Here is a 27329-nt window from a genome sequence, read left to right on the forward strand (position 1 = left end):
ACCAACACAAATATTTAATAAATGAAGTTGAATTAATCTTGACCATGGCTTTTGGGAAGTAATTACAATCACTATACTGGAAATATTGTTGTAGTTAACTGAGCTATAAATGGCTAGTTTTAGAGCTGTTTTCAGCCATGCTCATACTGACAGAATTTTCTTGCAAATTTGCTAAACATGTAGAATAGATAGAAATACTCCTTTATCTTTAACCCTGTATCAAGTATAACAAAGCCAAACTTGACATTTGTGTGTTGAACATACATAAATTTTCTTGGTTGGTTTTTTGTTTTTGTTTGTTTATTTTGTCCTTTTTCCTCCCTCCCCCTCTGTCTACTATGTAGAGAAGCTGCAGGCAGTTTTGCAAATTTCCAAGCCGCAAATGGAGGTCTATAATGACAGTACTAACCTGGCATGCCGCAATGGACATCTCCAGTCAGGTGGGTTTGGTTTCACCAGCGCCTATTGAGGGGATGCCTCTCAGTTTCTGGTGTACTACAGGGAAAAAGATGCAATGCTATGTTCTGGCCCCGCCAACTTTAAAAAAAAAAAAAAAAAAAAAAGTTTTATGTTTCTGTTTTTTAAGGCTTTATGTAAAATACATTCCATCTTTTCTATGACTTTGACAACACTGTTTTATTTTCTAGTATTCAGTTCTCTCTTACAGTAAAACTATTTACTATGACAATATTTTAGAACATATTTCTCGTGTTATATTCTTAAGGGAATGAAATTAAACCTGTGTTAGAAAGCATCAAAGTCAATGTAGGCTATGTAGGTTATATATTGTGCCTACATAAGTAGTTCTTCCTTTACGTTATTGTGAGAGTGCGTTTGCATTAAGCTGCTTTAAATTTCAGGATGTTTTGCTCTGAGAAAGTGATGCATTATTAAAACAAGGGGGAGGAAACAGCTCTAGCTTTTTGTCAGAGAAGGTTGTTTTTATCCTTTCCCAGAAGATTGCACCAGGGATACTAAAATACCAGAAGTTAACTTGTTTGTCCATACCCAAGGAGTAAAGTTACTGTGAGATTTGTGAAGTGTCTTCAGGGAATGTTGTAAGCCAGCAGTAAGCTACTGTCACAACCGTGATCTCAACTGATAATTTGTACAGTAGACTATAATAAGGTTAAATAAAATGGAGAGCTAACAAGCAATGGAATTCATAAAGCCTGTGTACTGAGTCAAGAGCAGTATTCAGTTTTTAAAGTAACTAAGCTTGAAACCGCGTGCTGTTTTTAGCTCCATTTGTAGTCTGAAGTCATCTTGCTGTTTGGTTTTATTCTTTCTAATGTATTACTTAAAGTATTGGAACTATATCATGTTAGGCACCTTTACATTACTGTATGTGTGGTATTTTTGTTAACTGCATTTGTCAAAAAGGTGTGTTTAAAACGGCTCTTCAGTATAAGTTCCTGTGTAGATTGAGTTTCAGAACTCTTTGTCTTAAAAGATCCAGCACAACTCCTGTCTTTTTACCTGGTTGGCTAGAGATTGAATGAAGAAATACATGCGTATATACACACAGAAGTTGATAACATGCTGCATCTGATTCAATATGAACAGCTTTTTCTTTAAACTCTTTCCTTTATCTTTTTTTTACCTTTTTCTCAATATATCTCAGAATTAGATGCTGCAGAAGAAGGCTAGACTGAACTTTCACTCTTAAAACTGTTAATTACTCCAAACTGTTACTAGCAAAGCATAGAATATTCATTGGCATCTACTGGAAATGAAGAAACATTTTGCCAGCTCTGTGGCAGGTTTACAGAAATTCCTGTAGCAGGAGGTGGTCACTGTTGGTAAATTTGTGGAAAGTGATTTTAGTCAGTTTACCTGTTTGAAGTCATATTCCTGGTGATCTATGGAGGGTGGATGACTAAACCACTTCTGCAAAACTGTGGAGGAAAGGGTAGTGAAACAACTGCAAAGGCCTGTGGTCTTCTGGAGATGTTTTCTTCTGAGAGAGTGTCTTCCCACTTTCTGAAAAGGAGCGCAGGCTAGGGGAGAAATGTTCATTTACCACTCAATGGGATCTGAGGAGAGACAGAAGAACTAAAGAGCAGGTCGTAAAAAAAGTTAGGTACCAGGTGTCTACTGATTACTTTGAACAGAGCTTCAAGAGGCTTCTTCCCTTTCCATTTCTATATACATTGCCAAAGGTAAAGTTTAGACTTGTAACTTGTGGAAGTCAGAGGTTTACCCAAAGTACTGAACAACTTCTGCAGCTGTGGGGTCCCTGATAGTCAGCTTATTGACAGTCGTCTGAATTTCTTAATTGGCTGGTGCCTGTGCTCACATGCTCACTCTCTCTAATGCTCTCTGTCTCTTTTTTTTGGGTGTGGGGGGAGTGAGCTGTGTTTGTGAGAACATGTTCGTGCTACCCTTGTTTCTTAAAAGTACTGTATCAATTTTGCTTCAATCTGCTAATCATCTTGCTGCTGTTCTTCCTTTACACGTGTTGGAATAAAGATGGTATTTTAACATGGACAACTGCAGTCATTTAAAAACAAAATAGATGGCAAATCCTTAGAAAACTGTACAAAATCAGCTTGCAGGCTACTTAAGAGGACTGCTGTTACTGAGAAGGTACAGGCACTGCAGAGGTACTGAGCCACAGGGCTCTGGCATAAGCTTCATTCTTCTGCATACATAATATATTAACCTGCACTGTTGCCAAATCAGGCTGGGCTTTTTAAAAGTCTAGGGTTTTATGAGGTGTGAAACATGGTCATTTATAGTTTTAACATCAAGAAAGTGCATTTTTGTCCATTCTTTGGTGAAAAAGTGCTTTGCTTTCTTTCATTTGCCTTTCAAAGCCAAAGTCTTCTAAGATGTTTTTGCTTCTTATTTCTGTCTGATATTTTATTATCACAGCTATATTGCACTTTTTTTATATTTCCAAAGTGTTTCTGAGGTTCTTCCTTCTTTCAAGATATTATTTATATCAGCCTTTCAGGCCAATTTACTTGATTCTATCTCGTATGGCTACCTGTCCCGGTCTTCCTCGTTCATAGTTTCCTAACTTACCTGAATAGCTAGAGATTTTTCTTGTTAGATTTATCATGAGGTTTTGTAAGACCTCATTACAGCAGTAATCACCTGTCCTTCAGTTGCAGAAGGCTATGTAGTAACTTGTCTTGAGAGTAATAACAAGTAGCCTTGATCCAGACATGCATGCTTTCCTACGCATTGTGGGTGGTTGCTTTTTTGTTTTTAAACTAGCTTGGGAAGGAGGCTATGCCAGTCTTGCCAAAGGCAGTGTTTGAGTTTTATGGACTTATTTACTGGCCATACGATACTGGTAGTATTACGGTAATTCCAGTCTGCCATTTTACATTTAACGTGTAAGTCGCAGCATGATATACGATCAGAGGAAGCATTAAATTTCTCTTTCTTTGTGATTAAAACAAGTTTCTGGCACTTCCTTACCGTTCTAGACAGAACAGTGAAACATTTGGCAAAAGGCTGCTGGAGATACTACAAAGGGTTTTAAGGCCACTTGCAACATATTCTCAGTGTTTCAGCAGATGCCAAATACAAATGGATAAGAAATGTGTTTTGGGGGTTTTGCATTTGTTAGGGCAAAATATGTATTTTACATAATGAAACAGTAGAGGCTCTCTGACAATTGACATACATGTGCACTTCAGCACTTCATGCTTTAGAGATAGGTAAACTTTAGATAAACTGTAGTTCTTAAGAGTTTGATCACATTTTTATTTGCTGCTTCAGTGAAAATTTGTATATAAAGTGAAGTTTCCCTCTGGAGTTGACTGAACAACAATGTTGAAGAGTAGTTCATCAGTGCTCCGTTCTGTGCTACGCATCAGGACTTACCACAAAACATAAGGAAACTTGATGGTCTTGATTCCTGGAGGTACAGCTAGAGTAGATTGTAATTTGTATTTAAGCCTTTCTCCACCCCCTCACCCCGTATTTCCAGCTTCCTGAAATACTCCTTATCTGTGTAATTTTATGATAGTCACAATTGTAATGTGTGCGTACCATTCTCAGTAGATGGGGGTAGCTCTGGGAAGGTGTGATAACTGAGCAACATGTTAGGTGAAGGAGATGGAGAAAAACTACTTTAGCTTTTTGAAGCCTTCACATGTGGACTTTAAAGCTGTGCAGATGAGGCTGAAGAAGAAAATCGTAACCAAACTGAGTGCCACCTTTTGATTAAAATGGGCTAGTCAAAGTGTTGAGTAGCAACGTTTTTTAATAGATCTATATGTTGCTTTTTGAACTTGAAAGTTACTAGGGATGCCTAATATTGAAGAGTGTTTCACTTGGAAATTCCTTTGCAGGAATGACTAAGTAAACTTAACCAGCTCTGGATCTATATATGTTGTAGTTAGGTAGCTAGTTGGGATTTTTGTGGTTGGTTTGTTTGTTTTTTTAACAAGAAATATCTTACAGGTAAATGTAGTTAACTATATCCAAGTTACCTTGTTTTTTGCATATTGATATATCTGCGTTGTTTGATGGTCCCTGAAGTTCCTGTAACTCTAAAAAGGGGTAGACTTGTGGCTGAAGAAAGGCTTTAGAAGCTTGTTAGCCAAATAATTCAACACACCTGCAGACTGTGTAAAGATATGCTCCTGGTAGTATGCAAGACTTATGTTTAAAGAGGCTGAGAACATGATAGTAATTAATTAATCCTTCCATGATATTGTTTCACTGAAGTATTCTTACTTGAAATTTTTAAACACAGCATTCAAAATTGAGGCTTTCTACTTGAAGTGTTTTTCATTGAACTGCAGTATTAAAAATTCTTCATAGAATTACTAACTTCCTTAAAACTGAGTTCTTTGGCCCGTTACTTAAGACTAACAAGACAAACTGAGTTTCAGATTTCTAACGTCGTAGTGAAGAAACTTGTAGCTGAAGACCATCTTAAGCTTCTTTACCTCTGATGCCAAGTTTCTCTATCTAATCAAAAGGCTCTGTAATCCTTTTAAAAGGATATAAAATAAGGCAGTATTTACAGTTTCTATTGCAGACTACAGTGCTGTACTAGACAGCTTCCAGTACTGTATTCCCACCACAAAACCTCCCTGATCTTATGCTGTGCCGTAGTCCTTAACCAGCCTGACCAACCTTCGTGCTCACTGTAGCACATTCTTACCTCTTAGTCTCTGTTTGATGTTTTACGCCTGCCATTTCTCTGCCAAGGAGCCTCATTTTATTGTGTATCCCATATGGAGTACGTAGAAATCAGATGCTATTTCACTTACACTGGGCCAGAATGGTGTTTTGTAGTGCAGTCGCCTGTGGCTGATATGTTAAGTTGTATCTGTCACCAGATCTGAGACCATCCTGCTCCATAGTGGAGGTTAATCAGAGCAAGTGTGCATGGAAGCTGTAGTGGTGTTTGAATTCAGTAGTATAATATAATTTTTGATGATTTAATTTTAAATGTAGGAAGGTAAGCTGCTTCTAGCTGTTCATTCGGAACGGACTTAACTGTTGAGATTCCTGAAGTGAAACAGAGTTGTAAGAAAAAGATTCTGATAGTTGCTTGCAGGTATAACTGTTTTAATTTTCCCAAATTAAAATGCCTTCCACACAGAAGCTTCTATGTGGAAGGTGCTAGACAGTATTAGCTAGTGTCCAAAGTGACTAGCCTGCTTCACTTAAGAAATTAATGCTCTGAATCTAATGGCTGGAAATTGGAGGATTGTTATTATGATTACTTTTAGGAGTTCTTGGGAAGGAACATGCTCTGGCTGGTGTTGTCTTCTATTTTATGGAATAGATGATGTTCTTGCTTTTTTTGCAGGACTTGACTATCTCCAGCTTTTCGAAGGTGGCTAACTAGTGTTGGTTTAGAAATCCTCAAAATTCGAAACTCAAGTGTAGAGGAAAGCTACAGTTAACATCCCCTTAAAAGTAGTAAACCTCTTTAAAAACTTGCATTATTCTGCTATAACACTGCATTATATGTGTCAGCAATACTACCTTGAAATTAGAATTGATGGTAAAAGTATGATTGCTGAAAATGTTCTCATGACATTGGTTTTCTTTATAGAAAGTGGAGCAGTTCCAAAAAAGAAGGATCCCTTAACTCACACGAGTAATTCGCTTCCTCGTTCAAAAACTGTTGCTAAAACTGGATCCACAGGCCTTTCAGGTCACCATAGAACTCCTAGCTACAGTGGGATATCGTCATCTTCTGTGTCTAGACCAGCACCTAATCCTGCAGCTTCAACTCACAAGGTATGGTGAGGATAAATGTAGCATATACACTTGGAAATTCAATGTAAATTCCAGGATAAACTTTGGATTTACTGCCTTTTATTGCAGTGTTGTAGTAACAAAAAAATTTTGGAAAAAACCCTAAACCCCTTATTTTTTGGCCAGGCCTCTTGAGCTAGGGTGCCAGGTGTATTTTAGAAATTGGGAGGTTTTGGGTGGCTGCGTGGGCAAATGGATTTTAATTGTAATCGCAGTAATAAATGATAATACTTGTTTTGAAAATTGCATGGGAAACTGTGGGAAGCTTATCTAGGAGGAAAATGAGTGTTACTCCCAGTATGTAAAAGATGGAGAAAAAAACCCTCTTACTCCAGAACTACAGATTTTTCCCCTACCCATTCCTTCTCTTCCAAAGCGTGCATGCACAGGTTGTATTGCAACCACATTGAAAAGCAAATTATGGTTAGATTATGATTTAAATACAAAAGTAAGTCCTAGACTAATAAGACAGAAAAATGCTGTATTTCTTTTGATCCATCTCTGTCCCTTCCATCCTTACCTTCCCCCTGCTACTCCCACAGTAAAGCAAAATAAAGAGCAGAATGGACAGAACATAAATGTGCTTAAACATTATTGGTGCCATAATATGAAGGCTTTTAAGTGGTCCATTGTCAAAGTACGACAGTAGTAGAAACTCTTGCTTGTACGTATTGAGAATCTGAAACAGTTTGTGATGCTCTATTTCTGGAGTATGCTGGGGGAAAATACTGTAGTTAAATAAAATATTAAAAAAAAAACCAAAACAAACCAAAACCAGAAATCCCCCAACAAAACATAACCCAACCAAAAAATCCCCCAAACAAAAAAACACCATCGCCACTGTAGCCAAAGATGTTCTACCTGTGGCTGAATATGATAGTATGATTTGTAGCAAAATACAGCATCAGAATATCTGGTATGTGTTAATGTATTAGGTTTTACTGGAGCATATGAAATGTAAAGGATACTGTTAACAAAATTATTTTTACAAGTATGAACTTGTCTTTTTTGGTTTTTTCCTTCCCCCTCTTCAGGCTGCTCCTAAAAATAGCAGAACAAGTAAGCCTTCTACTCCTACCCCTGCTCCTCGAAAAAAGAAAGACTTGAAGATATTTAGAAATGTGGACAGTAATCTTGCTAATCTTATCCTGAATGAAATTGTTGATAGGTAAGTCTGAAGAGAAGTAGGCTTTTCAATGCAGAAAAGCAGTTTTTCATTCAGTACGGTCTTGTCTCTTTGGAGTGAAAATTAGTACTTCTAGTTTGTTGTGGGGTTTTTGGGGGGCTTGTTTTGATGGGGTGGGGGTTGATGTTACTTTGGCAAAAGGATGAAAATTGAAATCAGAAACGCTTGTCTTTTTTAATGCTTAGCAATGTAAGTTGTAGATTTCCTCAGAAGGGTTCTGTATAAATAGTCAAATGCACAAATGCATTAAATTAGTCAGCTGCAGCTGAAAAAGAGCATCCCATTGTTAGACTAATTGGTATTCCATTTCTTTGTTAGTGGGCCAGCTGTCAAATTTGATGATATCGCAGGGCAGGAACTGGCTAAACAAGCTTTGCAAGAAATTGTTATCCTTCCTTCACTTAGACCTGAGGTAGGCGATGGCATTTTGTTATTACTCTGTGACAGAATCAAAGAAATGTGTTGTGCTTCACAGATGAAGTGGTGATTCTTGAATCCTGTCTTCACTGGTTATGATTGCTATTGATAGCTGTGTGGAGACAGCCATCCTGGAAAAGGAGAATGAAGAATTGATCTGTTAAACTACCATGAAATTGCTTGCCTTCTGGTTAGTCAATGTTGGAGAAAGTGACTGAAGTAGTAGCTTAAAAAACAAACCAAAACAACCCCCCTGAGAAAACCACAAACCCCTTAAAAATCAAACCAAACCCCCCCCAAAATCCTGAAAATTTGTGAGGTTGACTATTCCAGATAGCTATAGCTGTTTGTCCAACCCTGTACGGGCATATGAAGGATCAAGGCCAAAATTGGAAGAGTGAAAGAGATGAGATTTGTATGGGTAAATTATGTTACGACACCATCTGATTTGAAAAATATTACATTGGTATTGTCATATTCTCTGTGTGGATGTTGGTTAGACATTCTGGATAATTTATTCACAGCAGGAGAGGATGCAAAGCAGTGTAGCAGTGAACGTGCAAGTACACTGAGGTGTAGAACATTTGAGGGCAGATTTCCTCTTTAATTGGCTGAGTGGAAACTGGTCATTTAGGCTTTTGTTTATAATAGGTGGTACCTATTTCACAGAATCACAGAATACCTCAACTACTGTGACTGCCTAGATTCAGGTCTGGTCTGTATACTACTGGAATTTTCTGAGCCACTTTTTAAAAAAATGAAATTGGTCATTTTCTAAAGCTGTACTTGCTGAAAGTTGCTGGACTTTAGCAGAAATTGCATGCAGTGATTTACTGCAGTGCTGATTATTCAAGCAAAATTCCCGTTTCTTCTTTTTTGTTTGCTTGCGGGTCTCTCGTCATATTGTCGGGTGACTGGAGTTGCTCTGTGGTCTTCCTCTTTCCTTTAATGCAGTTTCTGGTTTTGAAGTGTCACAAGGAAGAAACCCTAAACCTGGCATAACATCACAGGAATACTAGGTCTGAGGAAAATAAAGCTTTGGCATCAAATACGCCTGCTCTGGTATTCTACTGCAGAAGGAAAATGTCATTGTACCATCTCTGCTATCACAGTGTTTCACGTCAAGTTTGTTGTTCATAACACTGATGCCATGAGCTGGGTGGGAACGACTTTGAGATACGAGGCTTGGAATAGTTATGACTCTTTTCCAATAATAGTTGATACTTTCAACAAGGTATTTTTCATCTTACTGTAGCTAGCAGTGGGCCTGACCTTGTTGTAGGTTGAGATATAACAAGGACAAAGAAACTTGTGAATTTTTAAACTTTGCTTGCAGGAAAAGAGGTTGGCTTTCTTCCTTGTAAATGAACATGATAGATGTGGCAACTATAGGGCAATATTTAGTCAATTAAATACTACTTCAGTCTTAACCTTAATGAAGTTTTGAACTCAAATTCATATTTAAACCAGCCAATTAATGGTATTTTTGTAGGAGAGCAAGAGTTGAGGTGAAAGAATAGAAAATGATGGGTAGAGACATGACTGCAACCATTTCAGCAGTAAGGTGCTAATAAAACGGTAGCAATTAGTTCAGACCCCATTTAGTATGATTAGTCTCTTAATAAAAACTTCAGAGGCTTAATATGTGTCAGTGATAAATGGGAGTTGCAGCTGGACTGTGGTTGCTCATCTTAAAAGCACTACAGTGCTGATGGAGCCATTTCTTGCCATGGATACCCTGGGAAGGAGTGACTGCTGATGGTGTTTGGGCATGGGGTTATATATAAGTGACTCCCTGCTATTCCTTTTGCTTGCTTGTTGGAATTTTTGGAGGCTGGAGTGGAGGGGTGAGGCCAAAAACAGAACTCCGAAACTCTGGAAGAAACCGGTAAAGACAAAGTGCTGGGGGAAGACAGGCTGCAGGATTAACTAGAAGAGATGTGCCCTACCAGAATTTGTAGATTTGCTTGTTGTGATGCTACATCTGATGGGTGCAATTTTGTAGTGTAGGAAAGAATAATACAAGGCAAAGTGAGAGGGGCGAGATTATTATCAGTAGCATATAGAGAGAGTAGGTGGTTAAGTAAAATTAATTTTGATCAAAGCTTACGTCTTCTCAAGCTTCATTTCATTAAAGAAAGAGAAAGATGAAGCGCTTCTATATGGAGTTAGTAGGAACATTGCTTTAACTCTACTGCTACGCACCTGCATTTCTCCCTTTTCTAAATGGTATTGAAGCTTTAAACTTGCTGAGCTGTCTTGAGGAATGCGTTACTGCCTCTTATACTCGTTTCACAGTGCCTCTGTGCACAGAATGATCATAATGTAACCGAACTGTTGTGTCGGAAGCAGTAGTGACATGCGTTAGGTGAAGTCAGTAATAGAATGTGGTTCTCTAAAAACCTATGCTGTTGTAGCACTGCTGCTGTTGCTACCGGTACCAGCCAGTGAGCCGTTCCTCAGTCTTAAACCAGTTCCTTGAGGTGGTGCATCAAGGTTTTCTTTAAGTCTTTGAAAGTAGCTTACGATGATGTACTTTTCAGTTATTTACAGGACTTAGAGCTCCTGCACGTGGTTTATTGCTGTTCGGCCCACCAGGAAACGGGAAGACAATGTTGGTGAGAAAATTGCTTCATGCGTGACTTAGTGGGCTTAAAATGTAGCCATGAGGGGTGGCTTTCAGTCTGGGTTGTAGTAATAAACTGTATGTTCTTCCTGGATATGTGTTACGGTGCTAATTTAATACAAAAATGCAAAATTGTTCTTAACTGTGTATTTTACAGGGGAGGGAGTTGCTAAACTGTTCTCTATTTAATTCTCTTCAATATCACAAGTAATATTTTACAACTTTAACTGGCAAATCCAATTTTCATTTTCAGAGAGAGTGAAAGTAACATGGTTAATTGTGTACAGCAGTGATTAATCACAAATGGCTTGCCCTCCACTGAAATGCACTGGAAATGCATTTTGGACATGGGGAGGGAGCACAGCAGCCAGAAAGGGGGCTGTCTGCCTTCCGCGCTGATGCGCAAGGAGCGTGAGTGCTGTGGAACTGTCGGGCTGCTGCTTGTTTGCTGAGCCTGGTGTGCTGCGTTCAGGGAAGCAGAGGGAAATGGCTTGCGTCAGCCCGGGAGCGTGGCGTGCGCTGAGGCAGCGGAGCCGGGCGCATCGTCCCGCATCGCGCGGTGTGGCCGCAGCTGCATGCGCCCTGTGCTGGTGCTGAGGCTGGGTCAGCTCCAAAGTGCAGGGGTGTGAATGCTGAGCGGCTCACTCTGCCTCATCTGTTATGTTTCACATACTGGAACATAATTGCTAATCACTAAAATTAAACTGTATAACCAGGGAATCATAATTTCTTGAGCGTGGTGAAACTGTTAAAGAAGAGGGTACTCTGTGTGAGCATTCTGGCTGAACTGATTCTTTTTCCTGGATTTCCTCTGAAAACAGTTTTCGTATAGCTAGAGTATGGAGAGAAAAACATGTAATTTTTAATGTGACTTGATCCAACCGCTACCCTAAATTACCACCCTTAGCTGTTTCACATGTCTGCTCAGGAGACATTGAATGGTGGTGGAGACTTGTATTCTTCAGTAAGCAAGTTGTAGCTGGCTATGGAGATGATGTGAGTAGAGAAGCTGAAGAGAGTCTGGAAGTTTCTCTGGTTGTTCAACCACTTACCTGTTCCCATTTCTAAGAGGCCTGTACAGAAGTTTTCTGTAGCACCTACAGGATGTTCCCTTTCAAAATCATCAGTCAGGACATGAGTGCTAGCTACAAAAGCAGAGAGGTGTTTTCAGTTTGTTTTAAAAAGTACTTCCCCCCGCCCCCTTCTCTCCTAGGCCAAAGCAGTGGCTGCAGAATCAAATGCTACTTTCTTTAATATAAGTGCGGCAAGCCTTACTTCAAAATACGTAAGTAGCAGCTGTACATTGTATTGATCTGAAAACACACATGCTGTAATTGGGGCTTAAGAAGGCCAGAGACTTCTGAGGAGTCCTTGGTGAACTGCTAGCCTCTAGTGGACATCAAGTTTTAAAAAAGTGACTTGTGAAGTAAAATACTTTGTGCTGTGCTTGTGATAACTCAATGTCAAAGGCTTTTGCAGTTCAGAATGACCCTGGCTGTCATATAGATGAGTGGTTGTGGGGTTTCTTTCTTCTTTAAAAAGTAAATGACGTGGGTCCCATCTCCCTTTTGCTCTGATAATTTAGGCACCAAATCTCTTGACAACTCAATTGTGATCATCAATGAAGTTGCAATATTTCTTCCAAGTCATAAGTAGTGCTGTCATATGTAATACTGAACTTGTTATAACCTGAGTGTGTATGGATGGACTGAGTGTGGTTGGCTATCAGCAAGATTTTGTGTAGGTCCTTATGTTAGCTGTTTTGTAATAAACGTTTTCTAAACCCCCTCCAAAACCAGTTCATTGTTGTTTTAGGTGGGCGAAGGGGAGAAACTGGTGCGTGCTCTTTTTGCAGTAGCCAGAGAGCTTCAGCCTTCTATAATTTTTATTGGTAAGACCTTAAATGTTGTTGACTTATGTATATTTTCTTAAATATTTTGACTTGCCAAGTTGGAATCATTGGGTAAACTTCTTTGGGTGATTCTGCAGTGTAGTACACATGTGTTGGATATGACCTGCTGGCTGATGGATAGTTCCATACAGAGCACGCTAGATTACTGTTGTGTTACTTAATTGGCGTTAATAGTGGGAAGCAGTACCCTCAGAAACACAAATGCTGTACTATGTTTGTAAAGTAAGTCAGTCCATTTATGTATTAAACTTCAAATATGGAAATGGATTTTGCTTGTCCTGAGTTGCAGTTTATTATCAGCAAGATTTTTTTCTCTCATCTGTGGTTGGTGTTACATATTCAAAGGATGACACATTATACAAGCTTTTAAACTTTTAAGATCTGTCTGTCTCCTAAGGAATAAAGATCTGATATCTCGTGTTGGAGCCCTATATTAGCAAAAGAATTTAGGCAAATACGAAGACTTTAATGTTGTATGCTTAATTAAGATGTATTTATTTGGGTTTTTTTCAGATGAAGTTGATAGCCTTTTATGTGAAAGACGAGAAGGCGAACATGATGCTAGTAGGCGTCTAAAAACAGAATTTTTAATAGAGTTCGATGGTGTAAGTATTTAGTCTTGAGTGTTGTTTGATTTAGCTGAATTGGCTGATGTAGTGGGTGTCAGTACAAGCTACAGATGAAGCACAAATGGGATTTGGCTGCCGGGGCTTAGCTGTGTCCTGTCCCTGTCCATTCTGTTCCCCCCTGCCCCTCCCACCTTGTTCGGCAAACTGCTTTTTTCTATTGCTGTTAATTTTTCACCTGCTTACTGTAGTGTACTGTAAAATTCAGTTGGGGGTGAAAGGTAGTAATCTGGAGATGAGCTGAAATAATGGGTTGAAAGACACTGAACAGAGAAGAAAGGATAACAAATGGTAACAATAAAGGACTTGTGAGAACAAATGTTCTTACACGGCAAGAGGGACACCTGAGGGCTAGGCAGAGTTGAATCCTTGTTTGCAGTTTCGTAGTTGGGTGGGGGGGACGTGAATGAATTTCAGAATACTTTTCTGTCACACAGCACTGGTATTTGTATTGAACAATCTTAGTTTATATTCCACTAGCACAGTGGAATATGGCTCCAGTGGTGAAGCAACAGAAATGAGGTACAGAAGGAGGAGATAACTATATAGAGAGACAAGAAGATCAGGAGAAACATCCCCGAAGTGGGATGAATCAGGACAAATAATGCAATGTGACAATGATATGCAGCAGTTACTACACACACGCCCACCCAGTTTTCCCTTAAAATGGAAAGGGGAAAATTAAGCATAATTAGCAAGTTAGCAAACTTTGGATCAAGGTGCAACTATAACATACAACATTTTTGTGGAACTTCTTGGAATCAGTAAGGCAGCAATGAACTTAAGTCCATGAAGGATTTGGCACCAGGTGAATAATAACACGTGTCTGGTACCCAAATGTTTGCTCTGAAGTCTGGAAGCTGTAAGTCTCCATATTCTTGGATATAAAATCAAGTTTTGCAATTGAGTGAATTGAGGGGTGGAAATTACTGTGTCTGTGCACTATTCAGTAGCTTCTCATTTTGATTGCTAGCTTCTTGCGAGACCCATATTAGATGAATCTCCGCTCTGATTTAGTGGTTCTGGCTGTACCTTAGTGTAAAGTTTTGATTTTCTCTTTTCTCTGTAGCCTTCAAAACAATGTTTGGCATTAAAACCCACAACAGCAGAAAGTTTCCAGCTTTTTAAGCATAATTATTTCTGGATGACTAAACTTCTGAGTGCTTTTTGTAGTCTCAGTTTTCTCCAGCATTGTAACATGCAATGCCACAGCCACATCTGTGCTCTTACAAGACTGTCTTCAAGGAACATAACTTGGGCATAGTGTCCTGTGTTTCATTCCTTCTTTTTTTTTTTTTCTTTTTACTTTTTCCTAGCTTGACTTTACATTTACTAAATAATGTTTTAAAGCTAACTGCATGGGGAAAAAAAAAAAGGCATATACAGTAAGATCCCATCATTGTGCTGAATACACAGCAAGTCTCTAATTGGTTTTGTTGTATTACTGCTTGATCTAAAGCAAAAGCTGTCTTGCCTTCCTACATCATACAGGTGCAGTCTTCTGGAGAGGACAGAATACTTGTGATGGGAGCAACAAACAGGCCACAGGAGCTTGATGATGCTGTTCTCAGGTATCAAAATGTCTCTTCCTTTGTTTGAATACGGTAATATAGTATTCATTATGAAGAGCAGGTTTTGCTACTTAGTGTCTTGGTTGTTTTAAGTTTTGGAAGAAGTTGAAAAAGCTGTTTGGCAAAGTTAAATAACTTCTCAAAGAGGAGCCTGCCTCGCTTCTTTTGAGATACATCTGCCCAAGCATGGTGGCCTTGGAATTGTCTAAAACAGCAGTGCCTTCTGAGACCAAGTCAGCACTGTATAACCCTCTTGCTGCATCTTATCTATTGCTTTTTTATCATTTGGATCTTAATGGCAGGATGAAGGAAGAAATTTGACCAATGAAGTCCGTTATTTCTTCTTTGTGGATATTGGACGTCCTGTGTCCCATGCAGTTACAGATCTTGCTGTAGACTTGCCTTAGGATGTTTTTTCTGCAAGTTCTCATACTTGCTTCTCTCATCCTTCTTGATTGAGGAAAATAGGCATGTCAGCACTGTCTGAACAAATAAAACCTAGTCTTAGTGATTCCAAAGACTCTTTGTGTACACTGAAGAAATGCTTAATTTTGTTGCTGGTAGCCAGTGGTATTTCTACCTTTGGAGTGTTTGCTCCCTGGGAGGAGACTCATAACTTCAATAAGAGGAAGGTGACACCAGTAGCTCATGCATCTTGTTTGGGTTTTGATTTGGTTTCTTGGGGGAAGGGGGTGGGGATGTTCTTTTTTATTTTATCTGTAGTTCTACTCCCTCAAATTTGATCAAGTAGGTGAAATTTTGACATTTATCAAACCCAATGTTAGATCTGTATACTCTAAAAAGTTACAAAAGTGGGTGTGTGCATATATGTATATATGTTTGGGTTTTTTCTAGGCGATTCACCAAACGGGTATATGTGTCTTTACCAAATGAGGAAGTAAGTATTGGTTTCCATGAATTTTCTTTAAGATCAATCTTATTAAAAAAGAGAATAAAATATATTTCATAGACTATTCTTAATTTGCCCTAGTGGATGGTTACAATTCTGTGAGTTAACTTGTGGCCCAGCTTGGCTGTATACGCTGTGCTTTAATTCTGGAGACTATCTTAAGTCACTGCATTATTTTACACATTCTAGTAGCAAGTCTGGCAGTAGCTACTCCATGTTTCTTGTCTAGCGAGTTGCTTACATACTGGCAGGCATGGGCAAGTCTGAAGTAGGGCTTGCAGGAGCATGTTTTGGTTGGCTGGAGAAGAACATTTATTGCAAAAGATGAAAGTAGCTTGCTTTTATGTTTTTCAGCTCAACAACAGATTAGGGCTTTTGATGAGGATGCTAATGTATTATTCTTATTTAGTGCCTCTTTAGAAGTAGTTTGACCCCTGATCTGATTATTACCGAACTTCTCTCTCTTACCCTGAAGAAACGATAGTGTACAGTCTGATCACAAAAGCATGACAGGCGAGTTTAAACTAGTGAAGCACAAAAGCTGACCTGACAAACACGTAGTTTTGTGGTTGCAACAGAATTCTCAGTGTACTGTGAAAATGAGTTCTACATCTGATAAATGCGTCATATTTTCAGACAAGACTGATATTGCTAAAAAATCTTCTAAGCAAGCAAGGAAGTCCGTTGACCCAAAAAGAGCTGGCACAACTAGCTAGGTAAGTATGTTGTAACTATATTAAATAAATATACTTACCTACTGCATTCATTCAGATTGTTTCATTCATTCAAAATGTAACTAATGTAAATCATCAGGTAGTGACAGCGGTTGCTGAGAGAATGAGTTGCGTGCATTTTGGGAAGATGGTCTCCTCTCAGGCTGTCTGAAAGTGTTTTAATATGTCCTTATATATGTGTGCGTGTCTTTCCCTACACCACCTGGCTGGGTTTCTGTTGTTGAAACATGCTCATCAGTGCTTTTCTTTCTGAGGAGGGAGGGGGATTCTTCTCTCCACCCATCCCCCAGGCAGTCCAGCTCTCTTGCCCGATGCAAAAAGGCAATGCCAGTTTTGCACTTGGAATACATTTCAAGTCAGAAGCAACTTTTCTTTGCTTGTCTATAGCTAGGTGTGTTGAAGGGGTTACCAACACAGCAGAGCAAGCACTGGATAATTTTAGATTCTTTACAGTTTCATACTTGATTGGGAAAATGTGGGTAGATACCCTTCCTGTTATGAAACTAAGTTATTTCATGTTTTTCGTCATTAAGGTTGACACAGTAATGAAAAATACAATGAAAAAAACCCAAATAAACGCCAGTAGATAGCACAGTTTATCTTACTTTCAGTTCACTTATAGAATACCTGCATATTTACACTATATTATTTCCCAAATCAGTGGGAAGTGTGTGCAAGACACACTTACAGAACCTGTTTCTTTCTGAATAAGGACCTGTCTACTGTATTTCACTTCCAATTATAATTATTGAATTCTGAATTATAACTCTTATTTGAAGCTAAATGTGTAAAGTGTTCAGGCTTCTGCAGATAACCACTGAGGCTGTGGCTCAGGCTGTTGCAGCCATCTCGGGTCCCTTGGTTGATTCTCGGTCGCTAGCAATTCCAGGTTTAGGCTGTAATGTTGGGATCGATTGGCGAGTCAGACTGAGCTGTGCCAGAGATCATTTTATGTCTGTAAACTATAGGAGGCTGTTTCGGTACTCTGCGAAAATGCAGGCAGAATTCTGAGAGCTGAGAAGCTTGCCAGGTGCTCTGAGGGTGCAGTCTCTGTGTTACCAAACCTTCAGCACTGGAGAAAGTCTTCCACCAGAAATAGTGCTGTCTGTACTGTTACTTGCTAAGCAGGGCGGTGCTGCCTTTCAGATCTGTATTTACTCTTCTGAATTAGTAGAATTTTGTACTCCCTCGAGTCTAGTGGTCAACTACTACCATGGCTTTCTGTGAAGGGCTTACTGTAAAGCTATCACTTATTTTCGAAACCAAACACTACTGTTAGATTTTTAGCAATGCCGGCTTTTGCCCTTTGTCTGTCTCTGTCAAGTAAAAGCACACATAATTTTATTCAGAAAACTGGTCTTGTGATCAAATCACAATAAATGTATGTGAATCTGGGTTCTCATTGTATTGATCAGGTTGAAAGAGTACAGCACAGTTGAATTTTTGGTTTTATATTCATCTGCAACAAATGATGACAAACTAGGGATAGGGCATTCTCATAACAGGAATAGTGAATGTGCTCGAGATTAGTTCTCATCTGCAAATCCAAGCTGGTTGCTCTTTTTGCTTTTCCTAGCATGTTATTTGGGACTTGAATATCTGTACTTTAATCTGGGAATGACTTAAATATAGATCGCTTATGTTGAATGCGCTTCTGATTTATGAAACTTTCAAAACAACATCAAAATAATACTGCTTCTGATTAAGTAACGCTTTAATCATCTGCAATTAAACTGATAGGGTTTAAAGTAAGCTTTGGGTTTTTTCCCTCCTCTTTTCCCCGACTTTTTCCTTTGACAAAGAATGACAGATGGATACTCTGGAAGTGATTTAACTGCATTAGCAAAGGATGCAGCGCTGGGCCCTATTCGAGGTAAGCTGCATAGCTTTTTATTTAGGTTTTGAAAAAACTCTGTGCCCTTGATATTAGAGATGTTATATTTGCCTACATCTTTATAACTGTTAAACCTCTGAAATTAAGCTTTTTAGATTGGATTTTGGTCTGTTCCTCATAATAGCATCTCTATAAGATTTACCTTATGCTAAACCCTTCGGTAGCTCACCATGTGAAACAGACAATTTTTGCATCTTAAGAGAAAAGTAGGGTGAAGTATTTTCCACAGATTTGTGGATATTTTTTTTTTCCAACTAGTACATCTTTCCTAGGCTGGTGTCAGGTCTGTTGTGTCCAAATTATTATTTGAATAGCAATCACTGACTGCATTACTTGACTTAGGAAGTGGGCAGATCTCTTTCAAGTCTAAAGGAAGGAAATACCGAAACAAAGCACTTTTGTGTTTGGCTTTTTTGTTTTATATGGTTTGAATTGTGTAGCTTTTTTATTTTTAGATCTTCTTAATGTTGAATTGTGATCCAGATGACAACTGTGACTTAAGTAGATTTTACCTATACTTGTTCTTCCTTTGACAGGTCCAACTTTGAAAAATACCATTTTAATGCAAAATGAATATTTTTTTCCAGGGGAAAAAAAACTCCCAATCCTAACACCCCCCCCCACTTTGTTCTATTTCACTACCTAGTCATTAAGTGTCCAGTAGCTGTATCCGAAGGGGGTGATTTTGTTTAGTGGAGGCCAGTAGTGGGATTTTGTGAAGATGTGATGTTAGTTTTCCATTTGCAGACACGCTGTCCTACCTGACAGAAAGGTACTAAAGGCAGCCAGAGCAGATGTGTTCTGCAGTATCAGCCTGTTGTGTGTAAATGAAAGTTGTTGCAACTCTCTTAAATGATTTATCGGGAGGAGAGGTCTGTGCATGTTTTGTGGGTGTGTTTATTAATTTTGAGTCAAAAATCCTATATAGCATGCAGTTTTGCCAGTGCACTATCTTTGAAAGCAGCTGCTGGAAAGTAATGGGGTTTTGCCCACCTACTTTCAGCTGTTGAGATTGTAAGGCACATCTTCCAAAATCCTACGTAATAACTGGGAAACAGTGCTGCATCGAATAGCTTCCACAAGAGACATCACATTTGCTAAGACTTCGAATATATTTATTCAGCGTGGTTGAATTAATAATGTGCGCATTTAGATATGCAGGCTTTGCTGACAAATCACTTCATGTGCAAGTCCATTTTGAGAAGAGACCATGAAATGTTGTGCAGCCTATTTCTTCCACCTGCTCCTGGATTCCATATAAAACAATTTGTTTTTTTAATGTCAGCCTTGCCGGTCCTGCCTAGATTCTTTTTCTTGCACCCTCGGAGCAAAAAGTTTGCTGTAATATGTTGATACTGTCAGAGTATTGCAAGTAAAAAAACCAAACAAACATGTAAAATGGGGAAGGATACGGGAACGGGTAGGTCCCACCAGTACTGCATAGCGCAGGAAGCGCTCCTGTGTGCCCTGCCTGATTTATTTCTGTATTTTTGGCTGACAGTACCTTTCTGTTTCCTGAAAATCATGTGTGTTTGAGGGGTGGGGGGTTGTACATACCGGGCATAATGCGGGGGAGGGCAGCTCTGTTCCAGCTGAGTGCTGTTCCCCGTATATTGGGAAGAAGGATGTAGTTCTGCTACCGCCTTGTGCTGTCTCCGCAGTGCTTGAGTGTGGGAGCAGCCTGGCTGAGGAGCTGATAAATGGGGGAGAAGGAGGTAAAAACACTGTGTGACTTTCTATACAGGAGATTGTGTTGGGGCAGAGAGGTATAATTTTTAGCTGTGGGGGTTTTTTCAGAATAAAAGTGCTTTTAATGTGCTTTAGTTGTCAGAAGCAGTGAAATGTTTTCTTATGAAACTTGCTAATCTTCCTTTATTTTTACAGAATTAAAACCAGAACAGGTGAAGAACATGTCTGCCAGTGAGGTATGCTGTTCTAGCAGTTGTATTTTCCCCTTTGAATAGAATGCACGCTCACCAGAAACTTCTAAGGTGCCTTTATTTACACATAGTCTCATACAAAACACCTGGCATAACTTTTGGGGGCTATTACCCTTTTTGACTACTTCTTCATTGAAGAAAATTCTAGTACATTTTATCTAGTAAATAGTAATTGAGAAGAAAATCTGTCCTCAGGTGTGTGAGGTTCTTTGTGTAGTTTGTTGGTTATCAGGCTTAAGAACACCTCTTTTTCTGACAGTGGGTCTCTGCTGGTCTTAGTTTCAGCTGACTGTCCTGTCTCTTCCTTCGCACGGAACTGCAGCTTCATCTGTTGCCTATCAGATGATGTCAGAGGCCTGGCTTTCATTTTCTCGCAGTGTAACTCCCCCAAAACATTCCCAGAAGTATTATGTCAAATGATTTATTTTATTTCTGCCCTACCCCTCAAGCCCCCTGCATCTTTACATTAAAGCAAGTCATCTTAGGGAGAACCTCTAAAGGATTTTTAAAACAGATTTGTTTGTGCATACGTATAATACTCATTCACATGGACCATCATAAAGCAAAAAACCCCTCGATTAAGTTCCTCACTACACATTGCATCTGTAACCATCAAAAAAGAAAAGGAAGAGGTTGGTTGTGTATAAAAGTTTCTGTTCTAATATGCGTGCAAACCACAGGTACGTAGGGTAAAATGAAGCAAAACTTAATTCCCCTGTTGCTTTCTGTGTTCAGCCTGAGGTCGTGGCAAAGGCTATGATAAGCTGAAAGGTTTTGTTGCAGGAAGATGAGAACATCTGTGATGATTTGTTGTGAATGCAAGTTTACCTCCAATAGCCTATAAACACTAGTCCCAAAGAAACATGGGGAATCTTCTCCAGTTGTAATGCTAATATTCTTTTAATAATGAGACTGCTTGTTCCGCACACTTTGGTTATCTCCCATCCTGCCTGGGAATTTCTCCAGGTGGAAAATGCCTGCTTGTGACCACGTCCTCAGCAAGCCGCTGAAAGGCATGTGTTGAATCGGAGAGGTTAGGTAACGGGGATTACTGGGCTGACAGCACCCTGTGACCTGAATGCAGTTGTGGTAAGGGCGGGAACTTCAGTGCCTGACTGCTGGCATGCAGAGCTGTGCCATAAATGTGTTAAAAAGAATCCCGCGTCTTACTCTTTGCTCAGTTCTGTGCCCTCATACGCACCGGCTTGCACCACCAAGTGAGATAGGAAGTAGCAGCGGTCTCATGGGCTGTTGAATAACAGAGCAGACATTACCATTACCAAATGTTAGTTTATTAAAAGTGGTGAATACTGATAAATTACAAGACTCTTGCATCAGGTCACAGGATCGTAGAACAGCCCAGGTTGGAAGGGACCTTGGAAAGTCATCTGGTCCAACGTTTCATGGGAAAGGAAGCTTAGATGAGATGACCTAGCACCCTGCCCAGTCACATGCTGAAAATCTCCAGCGAGGGGGACTCTGCCACGTCCCCGGGCAGGTTGTTCCAGTGAGTGAAGGTTCTCACTGTAAAAAAACTTCTTTCTCGTATCAAGACAAAGCAGTTGTAGAGTATGCTTTGTTACAAGCGAATACTGAAGTACTTCTTGAATAAACTGGAGTACGTAAACCACTTATGATCCTGATGTCTTTCACTTTATGTTTAGATGAGAAATATCAAACTATCAGATTTCACCGAGTCTTTGAAGAAGATAAAGCGCAGTTTGAGCCCTCAGACCCTGGAAGCGTATATTCGCTGGAACAAGGACTTTGGAGATACCACAGTGTGAAACGCTACTTGAAGGGAAACAAAGTGCTGCCGAAGGAGCAATTGGGGCAGACTGCTGGAAAGCAGCCAGAGTTTACAGGACTTTACAGATCTTTAAGTATCTGCATTAAAACTTGAGATTAAGAAAAATTATACAATGTGAAATGTTGCTCATGAAAGCCTCCTTGCCATTTAGTGAGGATTTACACACTGTAAGTAAGAGCACAACAGGACTTGAGATAAGATTCCTAGCAATCTGATTATGGTTTGAACAGTAATGTTTGTATTTTGTTTCATCTACAAGGCTCTGATGATATTGATCATTGGAAAACCTTTTCCCTATGTCGTGTGTGTGTGGTTTTTTTGTTTTTAATTTTTGCCATGACATTGATGTCTGGCTTTCTTCCTTATAACTACTAACTTACAATGGGAGGTTTGTAAGCTTTGGTTCAGTTTTTGACTTTTTTTATCCTTAATGTGCCAAATAAAACAATTTCCCTATGCAGAGAGGAAGAACAGCATTTGGGAATTATGGTTATTAAAAAGTAAAAAGCAGCTGGTCTGTTATTATTTGTCTTTTGTTTAGTTGTAATGTGACTATATTGTTAACAGCACAGTTTTAAAGAAGACCTTTGATAGCAGAACAGCAAAAAAACCCCCAACCCTATAAAACCAATTCAAACTGTCTTTTTTTTTAAAAAAAATAAATTACTAAATAAAAAGAAGTAGACTAAAACATTCATTTACTGGCAGTATTTTGTCTTAATGCATTTTGTCACGCTTCCATTGGTAGAATGTTAGCTTATGCTTATGGTGTGCAACTTGAAGCCTAGCTGCTGTTGGAGAGAGTAAGTGATGCTAATTGTCAAGTTTCAGAAATGGCATGTTTCTGCTCTGTATTTTGGTCTGTTTATGATAATTGAAAGTAAAATTTCCATTGTGATAATTTTTTTTAATCTACACATGTAAGCATTAAAATACAAGGCTACATGTTTAATACGTGGCACACGTTAATGTTTTTATAGCTTTCATATATTTTGGTTTATATATTAAAGTATGAAACACTCAACTGATCTGCTTTTTTGAAAAAGAAACTGTATCTTTGTATAAACACTTGTTTTTATTATATAAATGACAAGCTATTAAAAAAAAACCACTTAAGTGATAGCCTTTAAATACTGTAATAAAGGAAAATATCTTTTCCTTTACTTCTAAAGGCCTGACATCTCGTTTACAAATTCTACATGGATTAAACACAGATGTTTGCAAGGCAGAATACTAGTTCTTGTTAGAGCAGGTTTGTGAGTTTGTTTTTGTTTTCCTTTTTTAAAAGACAACTCTCCCAACTTAGTGATATTACAAAAATGCGTATTGTTTACAGTTATTTAAACTAAACTGGGTTCTAAGCTTTGTTTGCTTTTGGTCTTAACAGAAAATTTTGTTCTTTAATTTTTCATTTAACTTATTTTTTATTGGTAGGAGTAAGTCAAATATTTCTGGGACTACTCACCTGAAAGTTGACTATAAATAATATATTATATATATATATGAAAAAAAAAAAAACAGCTAGCTGATAGATATAGTATAAGTATAGTAATACCCAGAGAGGACTCTGTGCTTACTGCATAGTTTGGGTACTAAATAGCAGAAATTGTTAAACTTTGAAACACACAGATGCAATATGTTTTGGATTCTGTTTGTTTGAACCAGAAATGCTTTTAACTGATCTTAAGATTAAAAGCAATTAAATAAGAGAAGATTGTGATACACTAGTATGCCTTTTGAAACAGTCTAACCAAACCACCTCTAGCCTTCTAAGGGTTTGACTCCCTCAAATGGCTGCCTGATGTAAATGAAACAGGGGGCTTCTGTTCCCCTGATTTACTTTCCTGGAGAAGTGAGAAATGCTGAAAGATTTCAGTTTCTTAAATCTCATGTCTGGCTTGCTTTGCCTTAGTTCTGCCTTCAGCAGACCATCTCTCTGTTGTTGGAGGTTCCTGGCTGACTTTGTCATAGGCTTCATAGTGCGACACCTGAATATTACTGTTTCGTTAGCATCTGCCAGATAGCTGAAAAGCCCTTGGTCTTCACAAAGTTTGTAAACTTTCCTTGAGATTCTTCGCAAATGAGAACTTTGAGGGTAACACTTCTGGTTTTGAGTGTTCCTAAATATTAGTTATCAAACTCTGCTTTCCTCCACTTAATTTTGAGGAATATACTGGTATTTATTTCAAATGCATATCTGTTGGCATGTGATAGGTACCTGCAATAGAGAGGCAGAAGTTCCCATCTGCTCAAACATTGCCAGTCTGCAGCACGAAGGGGCAGAAGTCTGAGCTGCTGCTGTAGGAAGAGAAGGGACGAGCCCCTTCGCTTCTTCGTACGACCAGTTCAGGGCAAGAGGATCTGTGACTGGTACCACTGCTTTTCAGTTATCTGTTCTGCCCTAATTGTGTTCTGCAGAATGGATGAACTGCGACTCTATCAATTACTTCTAGAACACAGTGATAAGAACTTAATGTTGTTCTACAGCATCAGTTTGCCCCACAGCTGCTGGATTTTTAGCCCATGACCAAGTGCCATTTGGTTCGTAAATCTCCTTTAAATGTTTCTTTTTTTTACTGTATTTTCTGAGTAGTGTCTTTTAAGAATAACTCTGTTCCCCTTAAGGCATTATCTTGCGTCTTCTGGTTTCTTGTTTTACATGTACTGATTAAGTCCCAGCTCAGTGATTTTCATCTGTCTGTTGGATTAACCGTGTATAATAGCAGATCTGTTAAAAAAAAAGAAAAAAAACATACACCAGCTCAACACCCCCTAAAACCCCCAGATACCTGTATTTCCCAAATCTATGATATTCTATATAGAACTTTGCATCTGTCTTTACCATAAAATCAGATTATATTGTAATACAGTATCTTGAATTAGGATAGGATAATCAGGACAGCAGCTTGGATGCTTTTAACCTTTGCAAAGATTGGCATCACATTAGCTCTCTGAACCATCTTTTTTTTTTTTTTTTTTTTTTTCCTGAATCTGCCCACTGCTAATGAGTGAGTGACTTGACCCACTTTTTTGAGATGAATAGGAAGCAGCTTGCCTGGCCCACCACAAGTGTGTTTTACTGACCTAAAGTGTGGCAGTTACTGGAAGGAAGAAAAAAAACGAAAACACAAACCACCAAGCCCCTTGGTTTTTTAACAACCTTCTTCATACATCTTCGCTTCTTTTTATTAAGCAGGAAATGCACCTTTGTCTTTCTACGTGTTGGAAGAACAATGCCTTCTCAGGCTGTGGGCTGGTGCTTTTGGTAGCATAACAGGAGGGAAAAACTCAACCACTGTGTGATGCTCTTTCTCCTTAAAATGACAATTCGTTATGAGGTGCCCTTTACTAATGCTGACTTTTCTGTAGAGTGTACCAACCCTATACAGGTTCTCTCATTGCAGCTAAGACAAAACCAACACTGAATATTAAAGATAAGCCTTAAAGTAGGGTATTTATGCATATAGAAGTCTCTCTGCCATGTTAGTTTCTTGGACTTTACAGAGTTCAGTATATTAGAAATAGGCGTTCTGCGCTGAGATGTCTTACTGACTCTACTTCAGAAAGTCAGTCGCTAACACAGTTTTGTTGAATAGGGCCCTGCAACTTTCTTTATGTAGATAGTAAGTGTGATAGTAACACTTTAAAGTGGAGAACAATGGGATCTCTAAACTGAGAAGGAATTTGTTGTCACTGCACTAATTACAGGCCATTGCTGATCTCACTGTTAAGATTCTCCCAAATGTTTCTAAAATGACGGGTTTTATACATGTAACTTACTTAGACAATTAACCTTATCTTCTGGTGTAGAATAAATAGTATTTTTTCTATTCTAAACAAACAGTTTTTAGCACTGTTGCCAAGTCCATCTTGTGAAATTTAAGTACTTTGCACTGGCAATACTGAAGTTGGATATGCTGGCAAATTTGATCACCCTGTCTGTTCTGCAGCCGGTATGGAAAGCGACGTTCTACGCAGGGCTTCCCTAACCACCCGCGGGGAACCTTTGTGCCCTAGACTCTTCCAGTGCTTTCCTACCGACAGCGTGGGTAACGCGCGGTTGTGCCTAAGACGCGCTCGCTGAGCTGCTCCTGTGCTGTAGGGATGCTTCTACCCGTGGCAGCTTTGGGAGGCGGCAAGCACCATGGGAGGGTACAGATCTCCATGCGCTGTCTGTGGTGGTCTCAGGCTTTCCTGATGCTTTTAGTTGTTTGGGACTTCTATCCGGTATCAAAAATGGAATGAGAAGTAGCAGGCAGGTAGTGAATGCAATTAGTTATCTCAGTCACTGTGCTAATTAGAGGCAGTTGCTGATGTCATTGTTCAGTTCTCTTGAGCTGCTCTTTAGTGTTGAAGGATGTTGTTTTACTCACCTACATGAATTTCCATGCTGAGGACGATCTGCTGGTCATCCTAAGAGATGAACTATGGATCAGTTGTTTTCTTTTAGAGTTTTTTCTTTAGATACTCTTTTCCACACTTGTTCTTTTAGATATTGTAAGTGTAATTCCACAGGATGAGGAGGTTAAACTGTTGCTTCCTGCAAGTACAAAATCATCTTCTGAAGTACAGGGAAATGTCTGTTACGTTTTTCCTGCTTCTCATGTATATCGTTAACTGTCTTGGAGTGGAAACTGTTTATTTTGTCAATGACTACCTCCTGAGTTCGGCAATAATTGGCAAGGTGTACACTCCTACAGTGGATGAAATACATTGGCTAAACACTGTGGGTTCTTCAGAGTTTGATTTCTTGACTTGCAAATTCGTGCCATGATGTCTGGAAACTACCGCGATCAACCTTGTTTTGCTGTAAGGCTTTCCGTGCCTTCGTTAGACACACTGCTTAAAATCCGGTTGCAGAGCAGTGGCTTTGAGGGAAAGGTCAACGTTCTTTGTCGTTGGTTAACATAGGTGTAGTCTTCTAAGGTGCTGGGGTGTAGCTTCTCGGTTCCGCGGGTTTTCTCACCATTAGAAGTGAGGAAGAAAGTACTTTCTCTAATACTCGCACACCTATCAAAGGGACTGGAAATACAGAAATGTTTTTTGCCACATGATTCAAATTTTTATTCATGTGCAGGGCTAGTCAGTATTTTTCAGAAATATAGATTAAAGTGACAAAAACCAAAGGTGGAGGCAAAACACTATACCCCACCCCCATTAAATACATTGGATGATTCCAGTCTCAGATGGCGTTAATTCTTGTATTTGGTTGTTTTGAAGCACTTTTGTTTCATTGTTCTTTTAAGAATGTTTTCTGACATGTTAAACACCATTTTATTAATAAGCAATGTAAAAAAGCATGACGAGCAGTCGCATATCTTTAGCTTCACAATAAAATGTTGCGTTTGTCCTGTTCTTACTGTTTTCTTGTCTGTTTATCAGATATGTCCAAAACAAAGAGCCTTTTCAGTAAACCTGAAGCCTATTACATTGCTGGTGGTTTAAAAAAAAAAATCAAAATAA

At 39.0% G+C, this 27329-nt stretch overlaps 1 protein-coding gene across 5 annotated transcripts in view; it reads left to right on the forward strand.

Moving 5' to 3' along the window:
* SPAST (spastin) overlaps window positions 1-27221 on the forward strand; it is a 38574-nt gene extending 11353 nt beyond the window's left edge. For 3 of the 5 annotated variants that reach the window (XM_075412668.1, XM_075412669.1, XM_075412670.1), the window contains 13 exons: window positions 6035-6222; window positions 7275-7408; window positions 7745-7838; window positions 10387-10461; window positions 11683-11754; window positions 12285-12360; window positions 12895-12986; window positions 14499-14578; window positions 15434-15476; window positions 16125-16204; window positions 18025-18095; window positions 20001-20041; window positions 21721-27221. In XM_075412668.1, the coding sequence (XP_075268783.1) occupies window positions 6035-6222; window positions 7275-7408; window positions 7745-7838; window positions 10387-10461; window positions 11683-11754; window positions 12285-12360; window positions 12895-12986; window positions 14499-14578; window positions 15434-15476; window positions 16125-16204; window positions 18025-18095; window positions 20001-20041; window positions 21721-21843 (1169 nt within the window). In that variant the 3' untranslated portion in view covers window positions 21844-27221. Of the gene's footprint in view, window positions 1-344; window positions 441-6034; window positions 6223-7274; window positions 7409-7744; window positions 7839-10386; window positions 10462-11682; window positions 11755-12284; window positions 12361-12894; window positions 12987-14498; window positions 14579-15433; window positions 15477-16124; window positions 16205-18024; window positions 18096-20000; window positions 20042-21720 lie in introns of all 5 variants that reach the window. The other 2 variants (XM_075412666.1, XM_075412667.1) reach the window with 1 other exon arrangement.
* The last annotated feature ends 108 nt before the right edge of the window (window positions 27222-27329 follow it).

Source organism: Opisthocomus hoazin, chromosome 2, assembly GCF_030867145.1.
Source record: "Opisthocomus hoazin isolate bOpiHoa1 chromosome 2, bOpiHoa1.hap1, whole genome shotgun sequence".
Classification (NCBI taxonomy): domain Eukaryota; kingdom Metazoa; phylum Chordata; class Aves; order Opisthocomiformes; family Opisthocomidae; genus Opisthocomus; species Opisthocomus hoazin.